The sequence below is a fragment of the Pimephales promelas genome, chromosome 5 (assembly GCF_988280905.1).
Source record: "Pimephales promelas chromosome 5, fPimPro1.hap1.1, whole genome shotgun sequence".
Lineage (NCBI taxonomy): Eukaryota > Metazoa > Chordata > Actinopteri > Cypriniformes > Leuciscidae > Pimephales > Pimephales promelas.
Genome location: NC_142773.1, coordinates 43,040,072 through 43,060,158, shown reverse-complemented (window position 1 = coordinate 43,060,158; position 20,087 = coordinate 43,040,072). Strand labels below are relative to the sequence as shown.

At 39.1% G+C, this 20,087-nt stretch overlaps 1 protein-coding gene across 1 annotated transcript; it reads left to right on the top strand.

Moving 5' to 3' along the window:
• Positions 1–1,833: 1,833 nt before the first annotated feature.
• On the top strand, positions 1,834–19,851 carry tpgs1 (tubulin polyglutamylase complex subunit 1). The gene is made up of 2 exons (XM_039661086.2): positions 1,834–2,236; positions 17,270–19,851. Exons 1-2 carry the CDS (start codon positions 1,980–1,982, stop codon positions 17,805–17,807), a joined length of 795 nt encoding a protein of 264 aa, XP_039517020.1. The 5' UTR covers positions 1,834–1,979; the 3' UTR covers positions 17,808–19,851.
• The last annotated feature ends 236 nt before the right edge of the window (positions 19,852–20,087 follow it).

The window sequence follows — 20,087 nt, the reverse complement described above, 5'->3', positions numbered from 1 at the left end:
TACGAGATTCCTGGCATTGTTGCGTCTCTATAGCACGCATTGTTTATTATCGTGCAATTTATACACGGAAATGAGTTTTTACGTAAATACGCAGTTTCCGCGTGCACGCAGTTTGCGTGTAATTCACACACACCCCACAACACTAAACCAACCCGTGCGTATCCACGTAAAAACTAATTTTCGCGTGAAAATCGCACGATAAACACACAGCGTGCTATAGAGACGCATTTAGTGTGATCGGGTTGCTATTTGATGTCTTTTTATTGTGGATTTGTAGTTCTTATGTTTAGTAAAATCAATTGTTTTTAGACCCTTGGTGTTTAGAAATAAACATCTAGCTTAATTAATCGATCGCGCACGGCTCGAAGACATTACAGAATACATAAATACAATTATTTAATGCACAGCTATAGCCATGGATTCTGCCTTACATATCATACGTGTAAGGGAACATATCAGTGCTTTGAAAGGGACCTAAAAATCAGCATCTGTTCAATTTAATTCACATTTATTTGTATAACGCTTTTCACAACAATAAAGCAACTATACAGAAATGCTTGTGTCTATATCAGAGGTGACTGTATCTCAGAAGTGCATCATGTATTCATTTTTAGGCAGAAACAATGAGTTAAATAAAGACATTATTATCATCTGCCAACATTTACTCTCCCTCTCGTGTGTTTTCAGTAAAATGTTCTTTAAAGAAATGTCTTAAATGATTAAAGTGCATGTTAATCCTCTGCTTCTGCTCACGTGGCGCTCAAAAATGACTGATTTCTTTTTTATTCAATTAAATGAATGTAATATATTTTAGTTTGATAATGTTTTTTTTTAATTTAATATTTTGTATTTTAGGGGATTTATCGTACTAAAAAATATGTATGCAAAAGTTATAATCCACTTATTCAGACCTAAAAATGTAATTTCCAACTTAAAATGTGTTAAATATTGAATGCTTTGGAGCACAGACTGAAGTTTGGTCTCTTTTCAAAGACGACACTTGGCAGATTATTGCTGATGTGATTATGTTTATTATCAAGCCCCAAAATACTATTTTTTAAACATGTTTTACTCTAAAACTGAGAAAATGAAAGCCATGAATCTAAACAAATTTGAGCCTGATATCTCATAAAATTAACTTCCAGTAATATTTCCAATAGTGATAAAGTATTTTTATGAGTTCATAAAATTGAATTAAAATTAAATATAAAACTTTATCTTCTGAGAATAAGTTTATTTCTCTAACTAAACTTTTTCCAAATAAAACATTTTCTTGTGCATATTTTGCAATTGATCATTGATTTACAGTTAATGTTAGTGTTTAGTGTAAAACCCCTTTCACAAACAAAAGTCTTTTATTTTATTTCTGTTAAATTTATATTTGTTTTATATCTGTTCTATTTCCACCACACAATAAAAAATTTTGGAGTTATTATGAGATTGAAAAAAAAAAGAAGTCACAAATAGCCAACTTTTATCAATTTATTTTATAGTAACAAGCTTCAATGTAGATCAATAAAGTGTTGATCTGATGAATTCTATTTTGGTCCTCAAAATGTTTGTCTTGTACAAATAACTAAGCATTACATTAAGATACATTTACTGTAGAAGCGAAATGACAATAGTTGTCTTGTTTTAATGAAAACTGTAGCCTATCAAAACGAAGTAAGTTTGACCTTATAAGTGTTTATAAAACACTGATACATCTAAAAGATTGAAACCCCCTGATTTAGCTGCTAGTTGGGTGCTAATATTCTGATTTATTAGTACTTAATTATTTGTTTATTAAATAAAAGCGCCACCTGCGGGAAGATCAGGTACACGCGCTGTGGTCAGCTGATCTACTGCGTCATCATCATGTGTCCATAGCAACTGTATTTGGACTGTTGGTGTGGCTGCGAATCAGACCGTTGCTGGAGATCATTTATGTTTTTATGTCCAAATGCGATGATCTAAAGCGCACTGGATGATATTTTAGGATGGCGGAGAAGCGTCGCGCGGGCGTCGCGATGTCGGGCAGCTGTGAAAGCGACGGCGCGTTCGCGTGTGAGTCTGGCGTGAGCGCGCTTCTCGGGTCTTCTCTGCTCACACTGGTGGAGTCCAGGCCGCGCGATCCCGTCGGGTTCCTGGCCGAACACTTCGCGCATCTCTCGGCGCAGGATGATGACGCAGGCCCGGAGCACCAGGCCGTGAGTCGCGCGCTCTGGAACCTGAGTCTGGCACATCACTCACAGAGGTTTTTTTTTTTCTTTTACACATTTTCACATTTTGAAAGTAAAACTTGAAATACAACAATAATAATAATAAAAATAAACTTAAAAATAAAGGGTGTCACAAACAAGTAATTAGGGCCCAAGCCCTGAAAGGGCGAAGGCCCTATTGTTTTCCTTGGGATTATTTTTCTTTACTATTATTATTATAATTAGGGCCCAAGCCCTGAAAGGGCGAAGGCCCTATTGTTTTCCTAAGGATTATTTATTATTATTATTTTGTAACCTTTTGGGCATTTTTGGGGCCCTTAACGTGCTCGAAAACTCTTGAAACTTTGCACACGGGTCAGAACCCGCGGCCATCAGAGCCGGGCTGAAGCTGGTACCCGGGCGTGGCAGGGCGGCTCGTCAGCGCCCCCTGGAACGGGGTCCGAACACTCGGTCCATAACTCAAACACGTTTGTATGTAATAATATGAAACTCTGTGCACATGTTGATCTCATAGTTTCATCTATACCTCGCGCTTTTACTTTTTACCCCAGCCCAACAGGAAGTCGGCTATTGAGGTTTGTTTGTAAAACGCTCGCAATGGAATGTTAAATACTCCTCCTAGAGCTTTGATCCATATTCGACAAAACTCGGTCAGCATGAAGTCAAGACATTGAGGATGAAAGTTTGCGAGGGGATTTTTGATATCTCGAACGGTTTGGCCGTGGCGAGGAAACGAAATCATGGCGAGAAACGTGAACCAGGAAGTGTGTTATAACTTCAGCATACATTAACTGATCTTGATGAAACTTCAGCAGTGTGTTCGCTGTAAGAGGACGATCACATGGATGTGACTATTGTGAGTCAAAGTTATAGCGCCACCAACTGGCAGCAGGAAGTGTGTCACTTTCAAAATGCTTTGATATCACCCTTTTATTTTTACCCGATTTGCTTCAAACGTCATCTGTATAATGTAAACATACGGCAGATGTAGACCTGTGAATGGATTCTTGATATCTTTGAAACTGTTGCCGTGGCGACGCATCAAACGTTACCATTCTTTTAGGATGCTTTTGAGACCCTTAGCATGCTTGAAATTGCATGAAACTCGACAGACACATCACATTTAATAGCCAGTAGACACGTGTAAAGTTTCAGAAACGGGCGTGGTGAGGGCTCAGTAGCGCCACCTTTTGACAAAAGTGGGGTTGTTAGTTTTATCTACAGTTACAAAAATCGGTATGTATATTGTACTCCTCGAGCCGGACAACTTTCTAATTGACACTCATTAGCTAGGACCCACAGAAAGTCAGATATGTTTGTTTGAATGTGGTCTTGCTCAATCTGTGGTCTTGCTCTCTGTCTTTGCCTGTCTGTGTATATGTGTGTGTGTTTGTAGGGGGAGGGGTCTTAACCATTTCACTCCTGTGTGTATGGCCTGCATAAAAAATAAATGCCTTAAGCCTGGTATTTTTTAAAAAAGTGTTTTATTTTTTATAAGTAAAGGCATATAACCAGTGCATTAATAGTTTTATATAATTAGTTTATTAATTAAATTAACTTGGTCCATAAACTTGATCTGAAATTTTGGTCCATAAATCAAACACACTTGCATGTAATAATATGACTTGAGTGTTAATCACATCATGTTTTCAGTTTGAATATAAAATATATAAATTATGTAAAAAAAAAAAAAATAAAGTTGATCCAGCTGGAGCGCAGGCTGAGAATAGCGCTGTCATGACTGGATCAGAGATCATCAGTCATGCCCTCTCATACCTTACGCGCACACCACGCCCACTTACATCAGATCACATCAACATGTCAGCCGGAGGGATAACGAGGGTCGTCGTCGCTTTTGGATTCAAGAATTTCTTACAACAAGATGGCAAAAGAACAGCGCTTTGCAAGACATGCAACGTTAAGATCGCGGACAGTCAGATGACAACCTCCAATTTCGTCCGTCATTTGAAGAGCCATATTCTGCCCAGTAAGTGCTTGTCAATTTGTTAATGTTATCTGGTTAGCTCGTTCGTAGTTAGCTAGCTAATGTAAGTTAAAGGAGAACTCCGGCGCAAAATTACACATTGTTACCTATAGTCAACCGTTATCTGAGATTTGTTTTCATGACTGCCGAATGTAAATAGTTTTATCTATAAAAACAGTTTAGCCCAGTGGTTCTCAAAGTGGGGTCCGTGAGCTAATGCCAGGGGGTCCGCGAAATAATTTATAACAACCTAACGTTTTTTTCCGTGCTATGAGTCATGTTTTCTTTATCATCTGAAAACATGCTGTTTATTCCTAAGTTACTTATAATGCATTTAACATCAAAGAATACAAATTAAACACTTAAGTTTTCTATAGATAGATAATCTATGTCTGTGCGTCAAGTAGACTAGGCTATTCGCTATTGATTTTGCGCGACGTGCGCCAGAAGAAGACAGAGAGACGGCATGAACCCGCATCCGGTTGTTTTCTGTATTTTTAAAAGGCAAGACATTTTGTAGTCATTTATAATGTAGCCTATACACAAATAAAAAAAATGGACACTTTACCGTTTCGGATGATGCACTCTTGTCTTATCTATGACCATAAATAAGAGTATTCCTGTTTCCACTGCTGAGGAAAAATTCCCACGTAATCGCGCGCCGGCGTCTCGCGTGCGCGCACAATAGTCAGTTCTAGCACTGCTACTGTAGATTTGACATTAGAAGTCTGATCATTATCAAAATAAAAGTGCATAATGACAGGGCCGTACCCACAATTGAGGTTGCAAGGATGCACATCGCGATGATAACTGACCTTCTCGTCTGAGGTGCTTCAGCAGACTAACAACGACATCTCAATGTCAAAATGTTTGAGTCGGAGTGAACTCAAAGTTCCCCGCACGACGTATCAGTCAACGGTCATAAAGTACGGGATAAAATGTAGGCCTACATTAACATAAACTAAACAGCTGTTTTAGATAAAAGTTTTAAAAAACGACCGAAACAATCAGTTTGCAAAGTATTAATCAAGCTCAAGTTTAACAAGGAAAACGCAGGTCAAGAGAAACATACTGTGCCCATGAGATTAATATTATGGATTCATATATTTAACATATACTATATGTTTTTTTTTAGCTAATTGCAGTAGCTCAAATTAACAACGCACGCACCTTTTAAACATAATGCCATTATCATTGTATTTATAGGCTTTATTTGTGTGCAGAATAGGCCTAATCATTGAAACATTTCTCCTTTAAGGCCATTCCTGTTTGGAATATGTGATTGTGTTTCGTGACATCTTGACAAAAAAAAAGTATGCCACTGCCCACTGACATGCTTCTAAATCTATATCCAATTGTGGGGCCTTAAAAACACATTAAAATGCACATGTAGATCAAGAACATCAAAAATTCCTAAGTGAGGGATCCTAAGTGATTCCTAGTAAGATCACTTTTGGGACCTCAGTAGGCTATTTAGAAATTCCTGCATAGTACCCTGGGTGGAGACCATTCATTTTGTGCAAGAATATTTCATTAGCCGCTCAGACATTAACTTTGTGCTTAATAACGGTTATAAATATAAGGGGGGTCCTTGGAAATCTTTTTCCCCTGAAAGGGGTCCCTGGCACCAAAATGTTTGAGAACCCCTGGTTTAGCCTATAAGTGACGTCCGACATTCTGCATATTGTGTTATTTTGTTAAGCCCCACTAAAGGCATAAAAAACTGTAAAGCACAATCAAGTTTTCACACTATATTCCAAGACTTCTAAAGTCATTCAATAGCTTAATGTGTGGTAAAATTAATATTTTAGTCTCTAAGTTAAAGTTAACGGAAAGTCATCTCGCCTCAGTCATTCTCCATGCATCAGCATTCACACAGCGCGTCGCGTTCGGTTGCGACAGTAACACGACGACACTCTCTTCAAGATCAATGTTCCCAATATTATACTTTATTTGTAGATAAGGCATAAAGGTCTCTGATTTGCATAAAATGACTATCTTGCTGGAGTGGAGTTTATTGCCCTTTAGAATACACTAAGCATTAGTGGTGCACGATTAATTATATCGCAGTCGTAATAGCAATCTCAAACCTATGCAATTATATAACGCAAAATGCCGCGATTTTATATGAAATAAACAAAGTAGGGCTATTAGCGCAGCATCTCTTCTTTTTTGTCATCCTTTGACTAGTGTTACAAGATCCCCCTCTTATTGGTTCAAATGCCTTTTCGCATTTTGCACGACAAGAAGTGAAAAGCTGCCTGTGAGTGCCCTAGATTAGAATAGATGAGACTCGCATAATGCGCATGCACTGACCGTGTGCCAGCCCAGAATAAACAGTTCTCTTTCGAGCTTGAACGAACAATAGCACACACAATTATGCCAAAATGTGGTTTTGTCTAGTATCTTCATAACATAAGAAAAGTCTATGGATGAAAAGAGTTGTGCTATGAGGCGCGTGTGAGATCCGCGTCTCGGCAACGGGTGCTCTTAAAGAGCCAGCAGCGAATAAAGCGTTCTTTCAGTAAAGTTAAAAGAACAAAGGGAAATTAGAAAATTACTCACTGATCTTGAGTAAAGAACTTTTGTAGCTTTAATAAGGATTATTATATATATATAATTTATGATTCAGGCAGCGCAGACTGTTTGATAACTTTATTCAATTTCTGTACCTGTTAAGACAGGAAGGGCACAGGTAAATATGTTTTTTATTATGGGTTTATGTGGGGATTGTTTGAAGTTCACTTAATTTTAAAGCTGTTATATATTTTTTTAAGCCTAATAATTTTTTAAAAAGTTGATGGCTTTCAATTGATGGAATCACTGTAATGTTGGTTTGGTTGATGGTTTATTGATCATTATAGGTGTTATCAATCATTTATTGTTGTTGTTGTTTTTAGTTTGAGTTGAGAAATAAACATTAATCTGTGCATTTTACTTTAGAACCAAGCAAGTTGGACTCATGAAACCATTTTATTATATCGGAGTCGCAAATCGCAATTGCAATATTGGCTCAATAATGGCAATATGACATTTTCCCAAATCGTGCAGCCCTACTAAGCATAGATTATAGATACCATCCCTTCGCTATGTTCTTTTCAATGTGAAGCGTTGCGTGCTGTGACTTGGTGTTGCTTCAAGTGCATCATTCTGCACACGGGATGCGCATGATTGCTTATAATACTTTGGGGAGACAAGGGGGCGTGGCCTAAGGGAATATCACTCGTGATGTTAAGTGATGTTACCCCGCCATCGCTGATACAACCTTTAGCAGTCATGTTTTTGCTTATTGAGAGAGAGAGAAAGTGTGTGTGTGTGTGTGTGTGTGTGTGAGCAGTGGCGGTTCTAGGCGGGGGCCTGGGGGGGCCAGTGCCCCTGCGACAACAAGCTTGGACCCCCTTGTGGCCCCCCTAAATGTGGAGTCAGTGTGAAATATTTTTTTTATAGTGTGTCACGCATTGAGCATGACAGTCACTCGTTTCAGTCTTTTGTCTCACACTCCCGTCACACATTGTATTTCTCATGCGGAAAAACTATTAATAATATATTTAATATACGCAATTTCTCTGGCCGCGCCGCTCTCACGTGAGAATCAAGCGCGTCTCGCCTGGAGTTCAGCAGTCGACCCTGCTACGCATCAGCCAATCAAAAAAAGAGAAGAGCTACTTAATAGCCAATCAGAAAAGGGCACTATTGTATCTGGGTAAAATTTAACGCAACAACCAATGAAAAAAAGCATATCCTGGAATTGTTCATATGATTCTGTTACAACATCTTCCGAAAGTTTCTTCACCCGTCCCACAGATGAAACTAATCACTGGAGCTCCGAACATCACTTGGAGCACGGAGTAAGTCATGATCTCCTGTTTTAATGTTACAACAAATTCACAACTTGTTTGACAAAAACTATGACAACTTGACTGATGTAAGATGAATCTTTCCCGCAGCGTAAGCTAGCTTACGCAATGCTCGTTCCCTCATCTAGAGAGAACCGAGGTTACGTTAGGTAATCGATTCGTTTCCCATTTAATTAGTATCAGTCTGTAACTTAGACAACAGTTTTACAGCCTGTTCACTGACAACACCTGCTCAGAACAAGTAGTCTAGGCCTAGTCATCTTATTACACGAATCACGATGACTGACATATTGTCACATTATAAACATCTCTCTCTCCAAATAGGCTTAATAATTTTATTAGCACTAGATAAATTAAAGTGTAATGCATAGTCGATTTTAAAACATCTCTCTCTCCAAATAGGCTTAATAATTGTATTAGCACTAGATAAATTAAAGTGTATTGCATAGTCGATTTTATAGGTCACTTTTAAAATCATGTCATATTTTATAATTATATCCTGGCCAAGGATGCATTAATTATTGCTTCTGTCTTTCAAAGATGTCAGGAAAAAAACAATTATAAAAAAGCTCATTCACCCTGAGAGGAAAGCCCCCTAAAAAGGCCAGTTTAGAGGATAATTTGCTGATCTTTTTGCAAAAAAAAAAAAAAAAAAACACAAAAATCGTAGATTAATTTGTAAAAATGATATATATATATACATACTGTATATTCAATGTAAAAAAATAAAATGGAAATTCAAATACAGACTGATATATGTAATGCAAATGTAAAAATATAATGGAAATGCAAATTGTTGGATAATTATAAACATGGTATTTTGCTTATTTATGCCTTCAGTGCAGTGCAGAAAATGATAAGGTCTAAATGTAACTGGCCCCTCTAACAGTACAACTGGCCCCAGCTTGGCCCCCCCAGTTGAAATGGTCTAGAACCGCCACTGTGTGTGAGAGAGAGAGAGAGAGAGAGAGAGAGAGAGAGAGAGAGAGAGAGAGAGAGAGAGAGAGAGAGAGAGAGAGAGAGAGAGAGAGAGGAGAAATGTAACAAAGTTTAATATTGTTTGTAAACTGTGTTTGAGAGAGAGGAAGGTGTTCAGAGAGTCTGTAGGATGTTAAGCTGTTATTTGTTTTATGGACTCAATGTTGAAAATTTAAAACATTTCAAACACACTGTTGGCAGAAGTGAAAAATAAATAATTTTATGAAGTTACAATTTTGTTTGATTCCATGGTGTATTTTACTGAACATGAGTATTTACAATGCAAATTATTGTAATTTACTGGCAAATACTTATCTTGTCTTTTCATTTTATTAAGATCAGATTCTGCATGTAAAATTAAAATAATAAGGTGACTTGACTTGCACTTGACTTAACCTACTACAAGACTTGACTTGACTTGACATAGCCTGTGACTTGACTTGACTTGACTTGCCCCCCCCCAAAAAAATACTTGGGACTTACTTGAGACTTGACGGTTAAGACTTCAGACTTACTTGAGACTTGCGTGACCTGCGCCCATCTCTGCTCTAAGTTTTAAGACAGTTCAAATGGAAGTTGGGAATTATGTGTTGTTTGAATAAATCTCCTAGGAGAAATACATCAAATTACAACGCATGTGTTTACCAATCACCACCATACTCGGTGTGCATGAAGTCAAGACATTGAGGATGCTCAATTCCGGACGGATGTTTGATTTCTCGAACGGTTTGGCCGTGGCGAGGAAATGAATTTTATGACTGAAAAAGGACACATAAAATGTGTTATAACTTTGCTCGTTTTACCTACAGTTACAAAACTTGCCACGTATATTGTTCTTGTCAAGCCGATCAACTTTCTATTTAACAGTAAGAAGCTCAGACCAAAAGAAAGTCAGATATTGTAGTTTTGGATGTGTATCTTGTCTCTATCAGTGTCTGTGTGTGTGGGGGGGGGGGGGTTGCTGGTGTCTTTGTGTGTGTGTGTGTGTGTGTGTGTGCGTGTGCGTGTGTGGGGAGGGGAGGGCTGTTGTCTGTGTTTATATGTGTGTGTGTGTGTGTGTGGTTGGCTGTGATTTTTCCTGCAAGTCCTTGTCTCTAAGTCCTTGTCTGTTAGCACAACAATTTTGTATTTTTTAAATGACAAAATATGCATATAACCCCCATCTTTTAAATGTATAGTTTTCTTTAAATAAAAGTAAGATTGTATTTGTAATTGAAGCTGAAAGAGTTTAAAATTCATGTCCTATATTTCAATGTATTTGTTTTCCTAAAAATTTTAAAACACTAACCTCATTCTCAGTCAAAGCGGGAGCTACATTTTTGCACGTCATGCAGAATAACCCTAAAGGCACCAAGGTGGCGGTGCCACCGGCTTTATATATATATATAGCTGCGAGCAGCGATGAAGGGCCAAAGCTGGCGGTACCGCCACCCCAGTGCCGTTTGAAGCAACTCGGGGTTTGACAAAAGTGGGGTTTAGGTAACTAAAGGCACCGGGGTTGCGTTGCCACCGGCTTGGGCCCGCAATCGCTGCTCGCAGCTATATTTATTATTATTTTACTACCTTTTGGGCACTTTTGGGGCCCTTAACGTGCTCGAAAACTCTTGAAACTTTGCACACGGGTCAGAACCCGCGGCCATCAGAGCCGGGCTGAAGCTGGTACCCGGGCGTGGCAGGGGGGCTCGTCAGCGCCCCCTGGAACGGGGTCCAAACACTCGGTCCATAACTCAAACACGCTTGCATGTAATAATATGAAACTCGGTACACATGTTGATCTCATCGTTTCATCTATACCTCGCGCTCTTACTTTTTACCCCAGCCCAACAGGAAGTCGGCTATTGAGGTTTGTTTGTAAAACGCTCGCAATGGTATTTGAAATACTCCTCCTAGAGCTTTGATCCACATTCGACGAAACTCGGTCAGCATGAAGTCAAGACATTGAGGATGAAAGTTTGCGAGGGGATTTTTGATATCTCGAACGGTTTGTCCGTGGCGAGGAAACGAAATCATGGCGAGAAACGTGAAACAGGAAGTGTGTTATAACCTCAGCATACATTAACTGATCTTGATGAAACTTCAGCAGTCTGTTTGCTGTAAGAGGACGATCACATTGATTTGACTATTGTGAGTCAAAGTTATAGCGCCACCAACTGGCAGCAGGAAGTGTGTCACTTTCAAAATGCTTTGATATCACCCTTTTATTTTTACCCGATTTGCTTCAAACTTCATATGTATAATGTAAACATACGGCAGATGTAGACCTGTGAATGGATTCTTGATATCTTTGAAACTGTTGCCGTGGCGACGCATCAAACTTTACCCTTCTTTTAGGATGCTTTTAGGATGCTTTTGAGACCCTTAGCATGCTTCAAAATGCATGAAACTCGACAGACACATCACATTTATTAGCCAGTAGACATGTGAAAAGTTTCAGAAACGGGCGTGGTGAGGGCTCAGTAGCGCCACCTTTTGACAAAAGTGGGGTTGTTAGTTTTAACTAGAGTTACAAAAATTGGTATGTATATTGTACTCCTCGAGTCGGACAACTTTCTAATATACACTTATTAGCTAGGACCCACAGAAACTCAGATATTTTTGTTTGAATATGGTCACTCTGAGCCTATATGTCTCTGTGTCTCTGTCTTTGGCTGTCTGTGTGTGTGTGTGAGTGTGCAGGGGGAGGGGGCTTAACCATTTCACTGCTGTGTGTATGACCTGCATAAAGAAAATACATTTCTCAAGCCTGGTATTTTTTAAATAAGTTTTTATTTTTATTTTTTATAAGTAAAGGCATATAACTAGTTTAATTGTAGTGCATTGACAATAGTTTTATATAATTAGTTTATTAATCAGATTAACTTGGTCAATAAACTTGGTCTGAAAATTTGGTCCATAAATCAAACACACTTGCATGTAATAATATGAAACTCGGTACACATATAGATCTCATCGTTTCATATATAGCCTACTTCACACTCTTACTTTTTACCCCAGCCCAACAGGAAGACGGCTATTTAGGGTTGTGTTTAAAACACATGCAATGGAATTTCAAGTATTGCTCCTAGAGCACTGAACCAAATTCGACAAAACTCGATCAGCGTGAAGTCAAGACATTAAGGATGAAAAGGTGCCAATGGATTTTTTATATCTCGAACGGTTTGGCCGTGGCGAGGAAACGAAATTATGGCGAGAAACATGAAACAGGATGTGTGTTATAACTTCAGCATACATTAACTGATCTTGATGAAACTTCAGCAGTGTTTTCGCTGTAAGAGACCGATCACATGGATGTGACTATTGTGAGTCAAAGTTATAGCGCCACCAACTGGCAGCAGGAAGTGTGTCACTTTCAAAATGCTTTGAAACCACTCTCTTATTTTTAACCGATTTGCTTCAAACTTCATCTGTATAATGTAAATACACGGCAGATGCAGACCTGTGAAAGAATTTTTGATATCTTTGATACTGTTGCCGTGGCAACGAATCAAACTTTAACATTCTTTTTTGATGCTTTTGGGACTCTTAGCATGCTTGAAATTGCTTGAAACTCAACAGATACATCACATTTATTAGCCAGTAGACATGTGCAACTATGGCAAAATATTAAAGTAATGTCAAAAAAGTAAACACTAAAAGCCTCATATCTTCTAAAAATGTAATTATACATCATTTGTTTCTAAATTAAATTATACAAATATTATAACTTCCCCAATTTTTCCTTTTTTTCATTTAAGAATTATGTTTACATTCAAAAACAGCCAGAATTGTAGTAAAATTCATAAAAAAAATAATAATCTGAGTCATACGTAGTGCTATACTGCCCTCTTGTGTTCAATATCAGGTAGGCCTATTGTGTATATTCCCACCGGTTAATCAACGTGTGACTCCGCTGGGACTTGGGAGCTTTTAAATCGCTTACTTACAACCGAAAGTCGAAATACGGATGTCCGCACAAGACATTAATGGTGTGGAGTAGAGCGAGCATTTTAAATAAATTCCTATTAAGTAGGATTGAACTAAACAGAAAGAATGTTCACTCTGTTCTGCTGGTTCCTCGCTGGTGGATCATATGATTACTTTGTCATAATCTATGACAAAAATGCTATTATAAACCATATTAATAATAGATAATACACATTGCTCTTATTTTTGAAAAATACATTCATGAAAAACAAGATAACAAAAATCATAAAAACATATAGCCATGGCTGCTATACATGTTTGAAATGCATAGGACAGATGTTTAATGACGCAGCAACATATAATTGAAAGGCAATTAATAATCTGTCATTACGTCACTGCATTATGATATTACGGCTCCAATACGGTGCAGCACAAAGCACTTATGTGCATCCCGAGAGGAGAATGATGTGCTTGAAGCCACATGAAGTTACAGCGCAGTGAGTCCGTATTGAAAAGTTCAAAGCACAAAGGAAATACATATTTATGAACAGTCTATTATACATTATCTATCTATGCAATAGTTTATTGAGCCTTTTCTTTTAAAGGTTTTAAATTTCAGTTACTGTGTGCGTGAAGAACAATTATAGTGCTCTGACTCTAGTGTTGTGATCTAACCGACAGCGTCCGACACCCGGTAGAAAGTAATACGATTAAGTTACAGCAATAAAGTCCAGCAAGAAAAAGTTTCTTCATTCGAAAATATAGACCTTTAGACCTTTATCTTAAAGATCCAGTATAATAGGAATAACATTCAATCATCTTGAAGATCGTTTCATCATTGACTGTAACCGAATGTGACGTGCTGTTTGAATGCTGAATGGAGAATGACTGACAGGCGCAGAGAGGGAAAAGTTTGTGTTCTTGAATTTAATGACTTAAATATTAATTTCTATATCACATAGCTTCAGAACACTAATAATACAGTACACAAAAACTTTATGGTACTTTAGAAAGTTTTTGTGCCTTTGTGCCTAACATAGAATAGTATATGCACAATATAGAATTTGAATCAGCCTCGTCAAAGATGGCAGTGTCAGAGCCGATACCGATCCTGAGTATCTAATCGGCGCACTTCTTTTCAACAGTCAAATTGAAATTGAAATTGCTTGAAACTCAACAGATACATCACATTTATTAGCCAGTAGACATGTGCAAAGTTTCAGAAACGGGCATAGTGCAAGGACTAAATAGCGCCACCTTTTGACAAAAGTGGGGTTGTTAGTTTTATCTACAGTTACAAAAATCGGTATATACATTGTACTCCTCAAGCCGGACAACTTTCTAATACATAGTCATTAGCTCGGACCAAGAGGAAGTCAGATATTTTGGTTTGAATATGGTGAGCCTCTCTCTGAGCCTACGTCCCTGTATGGCAAGCCCTTTTAACATTTAAAAGCTAAGTTTGCCTGTCCGGAATTAACATTGTATATATCATCAACGTCTTTCTGTCTATTCGTAATTACATCTTGGATAGTTTGTATTATCATTTAAGATATCTGTAACATAATTGTGACTAGTTGAAATGACAGAGTATGGCAAGCCGTTTTAACATTTAATCATAAAAGGGCCAAAGCCTTCGGCACCGCCACCCGGGTGCATTTAGGTAACTAAAGGAACCGGGGTTGCGGTGCCACCGGCTTGGGCCCGCCATCGCTGCTCGCAGCTATATTTACTTATTATTGTTGAAAAACGACGTGACTTTTTTTTTTTAAGAATTCTTCTTATTTTACTTTCTTTTCATTTTTATGTGAATGTATTCAATGCAGTGCTGTTTCTTTTCTTGCAAAAAAGTGACATTCACTTTTACTTTACAAAATATAATGTATGGGGTAACATAACCAATGATTGTTGTATTTTATTTGATTTGATTAATATTAACATTATATTATTGGTAAAATACTTTAGACATAATGTCGATTTTTTTAAACCCCCTGCTTTGTTTATAATATTCAGGATCGAATTAAAATACTTCTCAGATGCCCTCACTAAAATGGAAGTTGATTTCTTCAACGATGCATCAGTGAAGCAGCGAGTTACGTCGTTGTACGGGAAACACCTCTTGTTGAGATTCAGTGTTTAAACGACACTGTTTTCAACTAAAAACGTTAAACTTTTTGTGCATTTTGACCGTTTGTTTACACGACAACAGCGTTTTGGGCATAGATATCTATATAAAGGCTAGATGTCTTAAGGCGGAGTTTCTATCGTCATCACCGGCGGCCATCTTGTCACAAGTAAGCTGAGTGGTCAACACGAACACAAATACTCTTATCTCGTTGAAATCTTGACGGATTTACAAACGCTTTGGTTTCTCACAAACGTTATTAACGAGGCTATAATTATCTGGATGATTATTTACCCAGATAGCAAACTGACATTGAATCAACGTGGAAATATGACATCGAAACAACGTTGATCTGACATTGTTTTGCTCATCGAATTAACGTTGAACCAACGTCAGACGCGTCATTCTTTCAAAACTAACGGAAAATCAACTTGAAATCAACGCGTTGAATTCAACGTTATGAAAGCAAACCAATTTTCGATTTTCATTTAGCTTTGAAGAATGCCGCGTCTGACGTTGGTTCAACGTTAATTCGATGAGCAAAATCAACGTTGTTTCAATGTCATGAGAGACGTCGTTTCCACGTTGATTCAATGTCAGTTTGCTATCTGGGTATTTATACACGTATTATTCATAAGTATGCTGTGTCATAACTACATCTCTGACGTTTATAACAAACCAAACCGTTTGAAAATCGGTAGAAAATTGAGCAAGTTATAGTTATTTAAATAGTGCATGTACCATTAACACAATGTTACGAGTGAGCGAGCTGCCTGTGACAAGATGGCCGCCAGGTGCAGACGTCGACCTCCATTGGCCAGCAGCGTGGACGAGACATCTAGCCTTTATATAGATATCTATGGTTTTGGGCGCCTGAAAACGTCATGCCTATCACGTGTTCAGTCTATAGTGTTTAATTGCCATCTACTGGCCTGGCAGCAGAATACAGCGTTTTTAGTCGTTTTAGCAGATCTGTGTGAATGGGGATCATTTTGACAAGAGGGGCTTTTGCCCCGGAAGAACATTTTTTTATAGTTCCTAGAATGATTGGTGGAAGTTCCCGGATTTTGGTCTGTTCGCACTGCAGGAACTAAGAATTATTTTAGTTCTAGGAACTCCTTTTGGAGGAACTATTTTACTCGTGCTAAACCAGCGCTATAGGAAATATCCGTGTCCGTGACGATAGTGTTCGCTGACTGGCCGAATGCACAGGAAACACCATAGACATATACACTAGACCTCACCTTGGGGTTCTAAGCATGCGTCAAAACCGCCGCCATCTTGGAACAGGGGTCTTGTCATAGGAAGTAGCTAGGTAACGCTGCTATCTCTGCCTTTACTTCGAATTCATTGATGGTGGTGGACATTTGTGCAGCGTATGATGTTCACGGATGAAATCTGAACTAGGAAGAATGTTTTTAAAAAAATAAATAAAAATTTTCTTTCTGGAATCAATGATAAATACATGTCTGACCGTTGGAACAAACCAAAAAAAACAAGAAAAATCGCATTCATGATGATTTATGGTGATTTTATTTCTGTTAGACCTGTGTCTGATGCATTAAAGTGGAGGGGCTCCCCTGTTTCAAGATGGCGGCTCTATTGACGCATTCGTTCCATTGAACTGCCGTAGCCAAGGTAAGGTCTAGTGTATATGTCTATGAGGAAACACAAGCACCCGCCATTTTTAAAAAGGCTGTGTAAACACAGATTATAGTCGGCTATATTTACTCTAAACTCTACGAACATGTAAAACCGTGATAGATGGGCGTCTTAATCTTTACACTGAGGAGAAAATCCAACACAACTTTGAGAAGACCAAGAGAAACATGATTATGTATTTCTGCTCAGCAACACTGGACATCAACCACACGGTATACGCTAATAACTCTTCATTACTGTCTACTTTCTATGTATAACAGTTCTATATAATACCGTATTAGATCGTAAACTAATGAGCACGGAGAATGCGAGCTCTGGCGTTCTGCTCGCCGTCAAAATAAAAGTCCCCACAGCAAGCGCAGCTCACGTCCCTTCAGAGTGCCAAGTGGCGCTGCGAACGCAACCAGGAAAACGTTCCTAGGGGAACCATTAGTTCTCTGGGAAACAGATCCAGTTCCCTGGTGGAGATCCGGTGCGAAACCCCCTAATGTTGTCCGCGGATATCGTTGCCATGTAAACGTACCCTCAGTTTGAGCTCTCGATTCTGTCTTCCCTGCAGATCAGCGTTCAACAGTAACGCGCGCACGGCGTTCGATCTCCTGACCCGTGATCGGGGTGCCGGTGTCGTCGGGGTCCGCGGGCGTATCTACACCGAGATGCTCCGGTGCCTGTGCAGCGAAGGCGGACTCTCCGGCTCGACCGCGGCTCCGCTCCTGCGCCGCGTCCAGTGCCACGACCACGAGTCCGTGCCCTTCGAGCTCTTCCGGCAGGGCGTCCTGACCTGCTCCGTGTTCTCCGACTACATCCGTGCCTCCCAGTGCCTGTACGGGTCGGTGGCGAGCGCTTCGGACCGGCCGGCGGAGAGAGCGCTGGGTCAGGCGGTGCTGGAGACGCTCCGGGAGGCGCTGGAGGCGGCGGATGGGGACGACGTGGGCCGGTACTTGGAGGCCAGTGCCAAGATCTCGCCTGGTAAAGTGGCGAAGGCCATGGCGGAGGCTCATCCCGGGAACCAGCAGGATAATCCCGTCATGGACGCGCAGGAGTTCGAAGACGCCGCCGCCGCGCTGTTCATCACTCGAGTGCGAATGGTGACCTGAGGGGGGAAAAAAGTAGATCTAAATCAAGACACATTTACTGGAGATGCATAATGACTGAATTTCTGAAATGAAGTGAGTTTGTGCTTAAAACAAGAACAAATATCCAAACATTCAAAAAAATCAAGACCTAGACCGCAACAGAGTGTCGGCCAGGATCCGGTCCACATCCTGTATGTGAGGATTCAATGCGTACCAGATGTGGACCGGATCTGGGATGCATTTACTGGAGAAGCAAAATGACTGATGTTGAACAAACATCGGACACATTTTTCCAACTATATACAGACACTTTTCATCATCAAATAAAATTCCTTATACATATCCACAAGTTTCCGAGGGGCGCTCCTGTAAAAAATAAAGTGGGTGAAACTTCCGGTGAGGCGGCGGAAGTAGCATTCCAATGGTGTTTTGTGTGTCAGTTAGCGAAGAGGCTAGCTGTGTTTCGGAGAATTATTTTACTATTTTAAAGACGCAAATCTTTATGAGAGATGTCGTTACGGAGCTCAGGGACAACATGTGCTGTTCGCGGTTGTATAACCGGACTAAACTAATTCAGTGGCTTAAACGTGATTGTTTTGAACATAAGCCGAAAACGAAATCAGAGTGATCCTGCCAACGACTGTAGTTTCCATCACCTCCCAAAAGACGGTGAATCTTCCTGTGTACATTTGTTTAAATTCTTAATATTAGGGATGTGAATTTCTGCCAAAAATGGCATTCGAAAATCGAGGAGCAAAAGTCGATTATCGTTCGAAAATCGTAGAAAAATAAACAAAACAAAATACGCACTCACATAATGACAGAAAGAGAGGCTAATTCCATCTTTAGCGATTTATTAATTTAACAAGTGACATGTTTTCGTCATTTTTTTTACACAGAAGAATAATTGGAAGAAGAAAAAAACTAAAAGCACAATAAACGATTTTGCATCGACAAACCAGATGCTCCCCAGACAGCAAACTGACATTGAATCAACGTGGAAACGACGTCTCTCATGACATCGAAACAACGTTGATTTTGCTCATCGAATTAACGTTGAACCAACGTCAGACGCGGCATTCTTCAAAGCTAAATGAAAATCGAAAATTGGTTTGCTTTCATAACGTTGAAACAACGCGTTGATTTCAAGTTGATTTTCCGTTAGTTTTGAAAGAATGACGCGTCTGACGTTGGTTCAACGTTAATTCGATGAGCAAAACAATGTCAGATCAACGTTGTTTCGATGTCATATTTCCACGTTGATTCAATGTCAGTTTGCTATCTGGGTTGCTAGATCAAAAAATATAATGATTGGCTGTTCGCTACTGATGTTACAGCTAAACTCAGGATCAAAGCCTGTGTTGACAGAATATCAAATGTGCCAGTTAATGTATTCAAGTTGCACGTTCATTATAATTTTGAATAAACTCCAAAGCACATCAATGACTAAGTGTGTATTTTTTATTTTAATTGTTTGTCAGCTGTCTGTCACCATGCCTTGATGAGTATTGATTATTAATAATGTTATTATAATACTCCCAATCAACTACTGCGGAGGGTAAAGGTACTGTTATTTCACCCTTTTGAATTTCGTTGAGGTTGTGTTCCCACATCGTTAGCTAGTTTGGATCGCTATAACTTGAATGACTGTCAACTGTTGAATGAACGAGTGTCAAGCATGTCAAATCGCGCTTTGTTTACTTCGAACCGGAAGTCGCGCCCACTTTTGATGCAAGGCCTCATGGGGCGTAGGAAACTTGTGGATATAATCCAGTAGAAGACTTTACACATCAGTTGCACCGGCAGGTGAAGAATATCAGCATGTTGATCGAGCACCATGTTGCTTGTTGTTTTGGTGTTTATTTAACAAAGAAATACAGTTGCATGAACAGTTTGCAGATTGACATCAAAGTGAACTCATGATTGCACCCTATTGATGGCTTAAGTCTAATTTTAGTGCGGGTAACCTTGATTCAGGAAGTGTTGCAGTTTCAGTACCCAGATCAGTAGATCAAACCCATTTTACTTCTGCATTTGTGGTATTTGCATGTGAAACATTACATTTTCACTTAGAGCAAATGTAAGGATGAATGGACCTTTATTAAAGCATGCACTGACGAATTGTTCACACAATAACACCAGAAACATGAATAAAGAAAGTGACTGTAAATTTGCACAGAATAATAATGTTCATTGTTGTTTTATTTGTGATGGATGGAGTATAATACTAGAGTATTAGTTTAACACTATGTTATCATATATACAGTGATGTGAATAAGTTTGGACACCCATGCTAAAGTT

Bases quoted from the DNA above. Each gene is read 5' to 3' on its own strand.
- tpgs1 (XM_039661086.2), top strand. From the start codon at position 1,980: ATGGCGGAGAAGCGTCGCGCGGGCGTCGCGATGTCGGGCAGCTGTGAA. The intron at 2,237-17,269 runs GTTTTTTTTTTT...TCTTCCCTGCAG, and splicing joins CTGGCACATCACTCACAGAG to ATCAGCGTTCAACAGTAACG.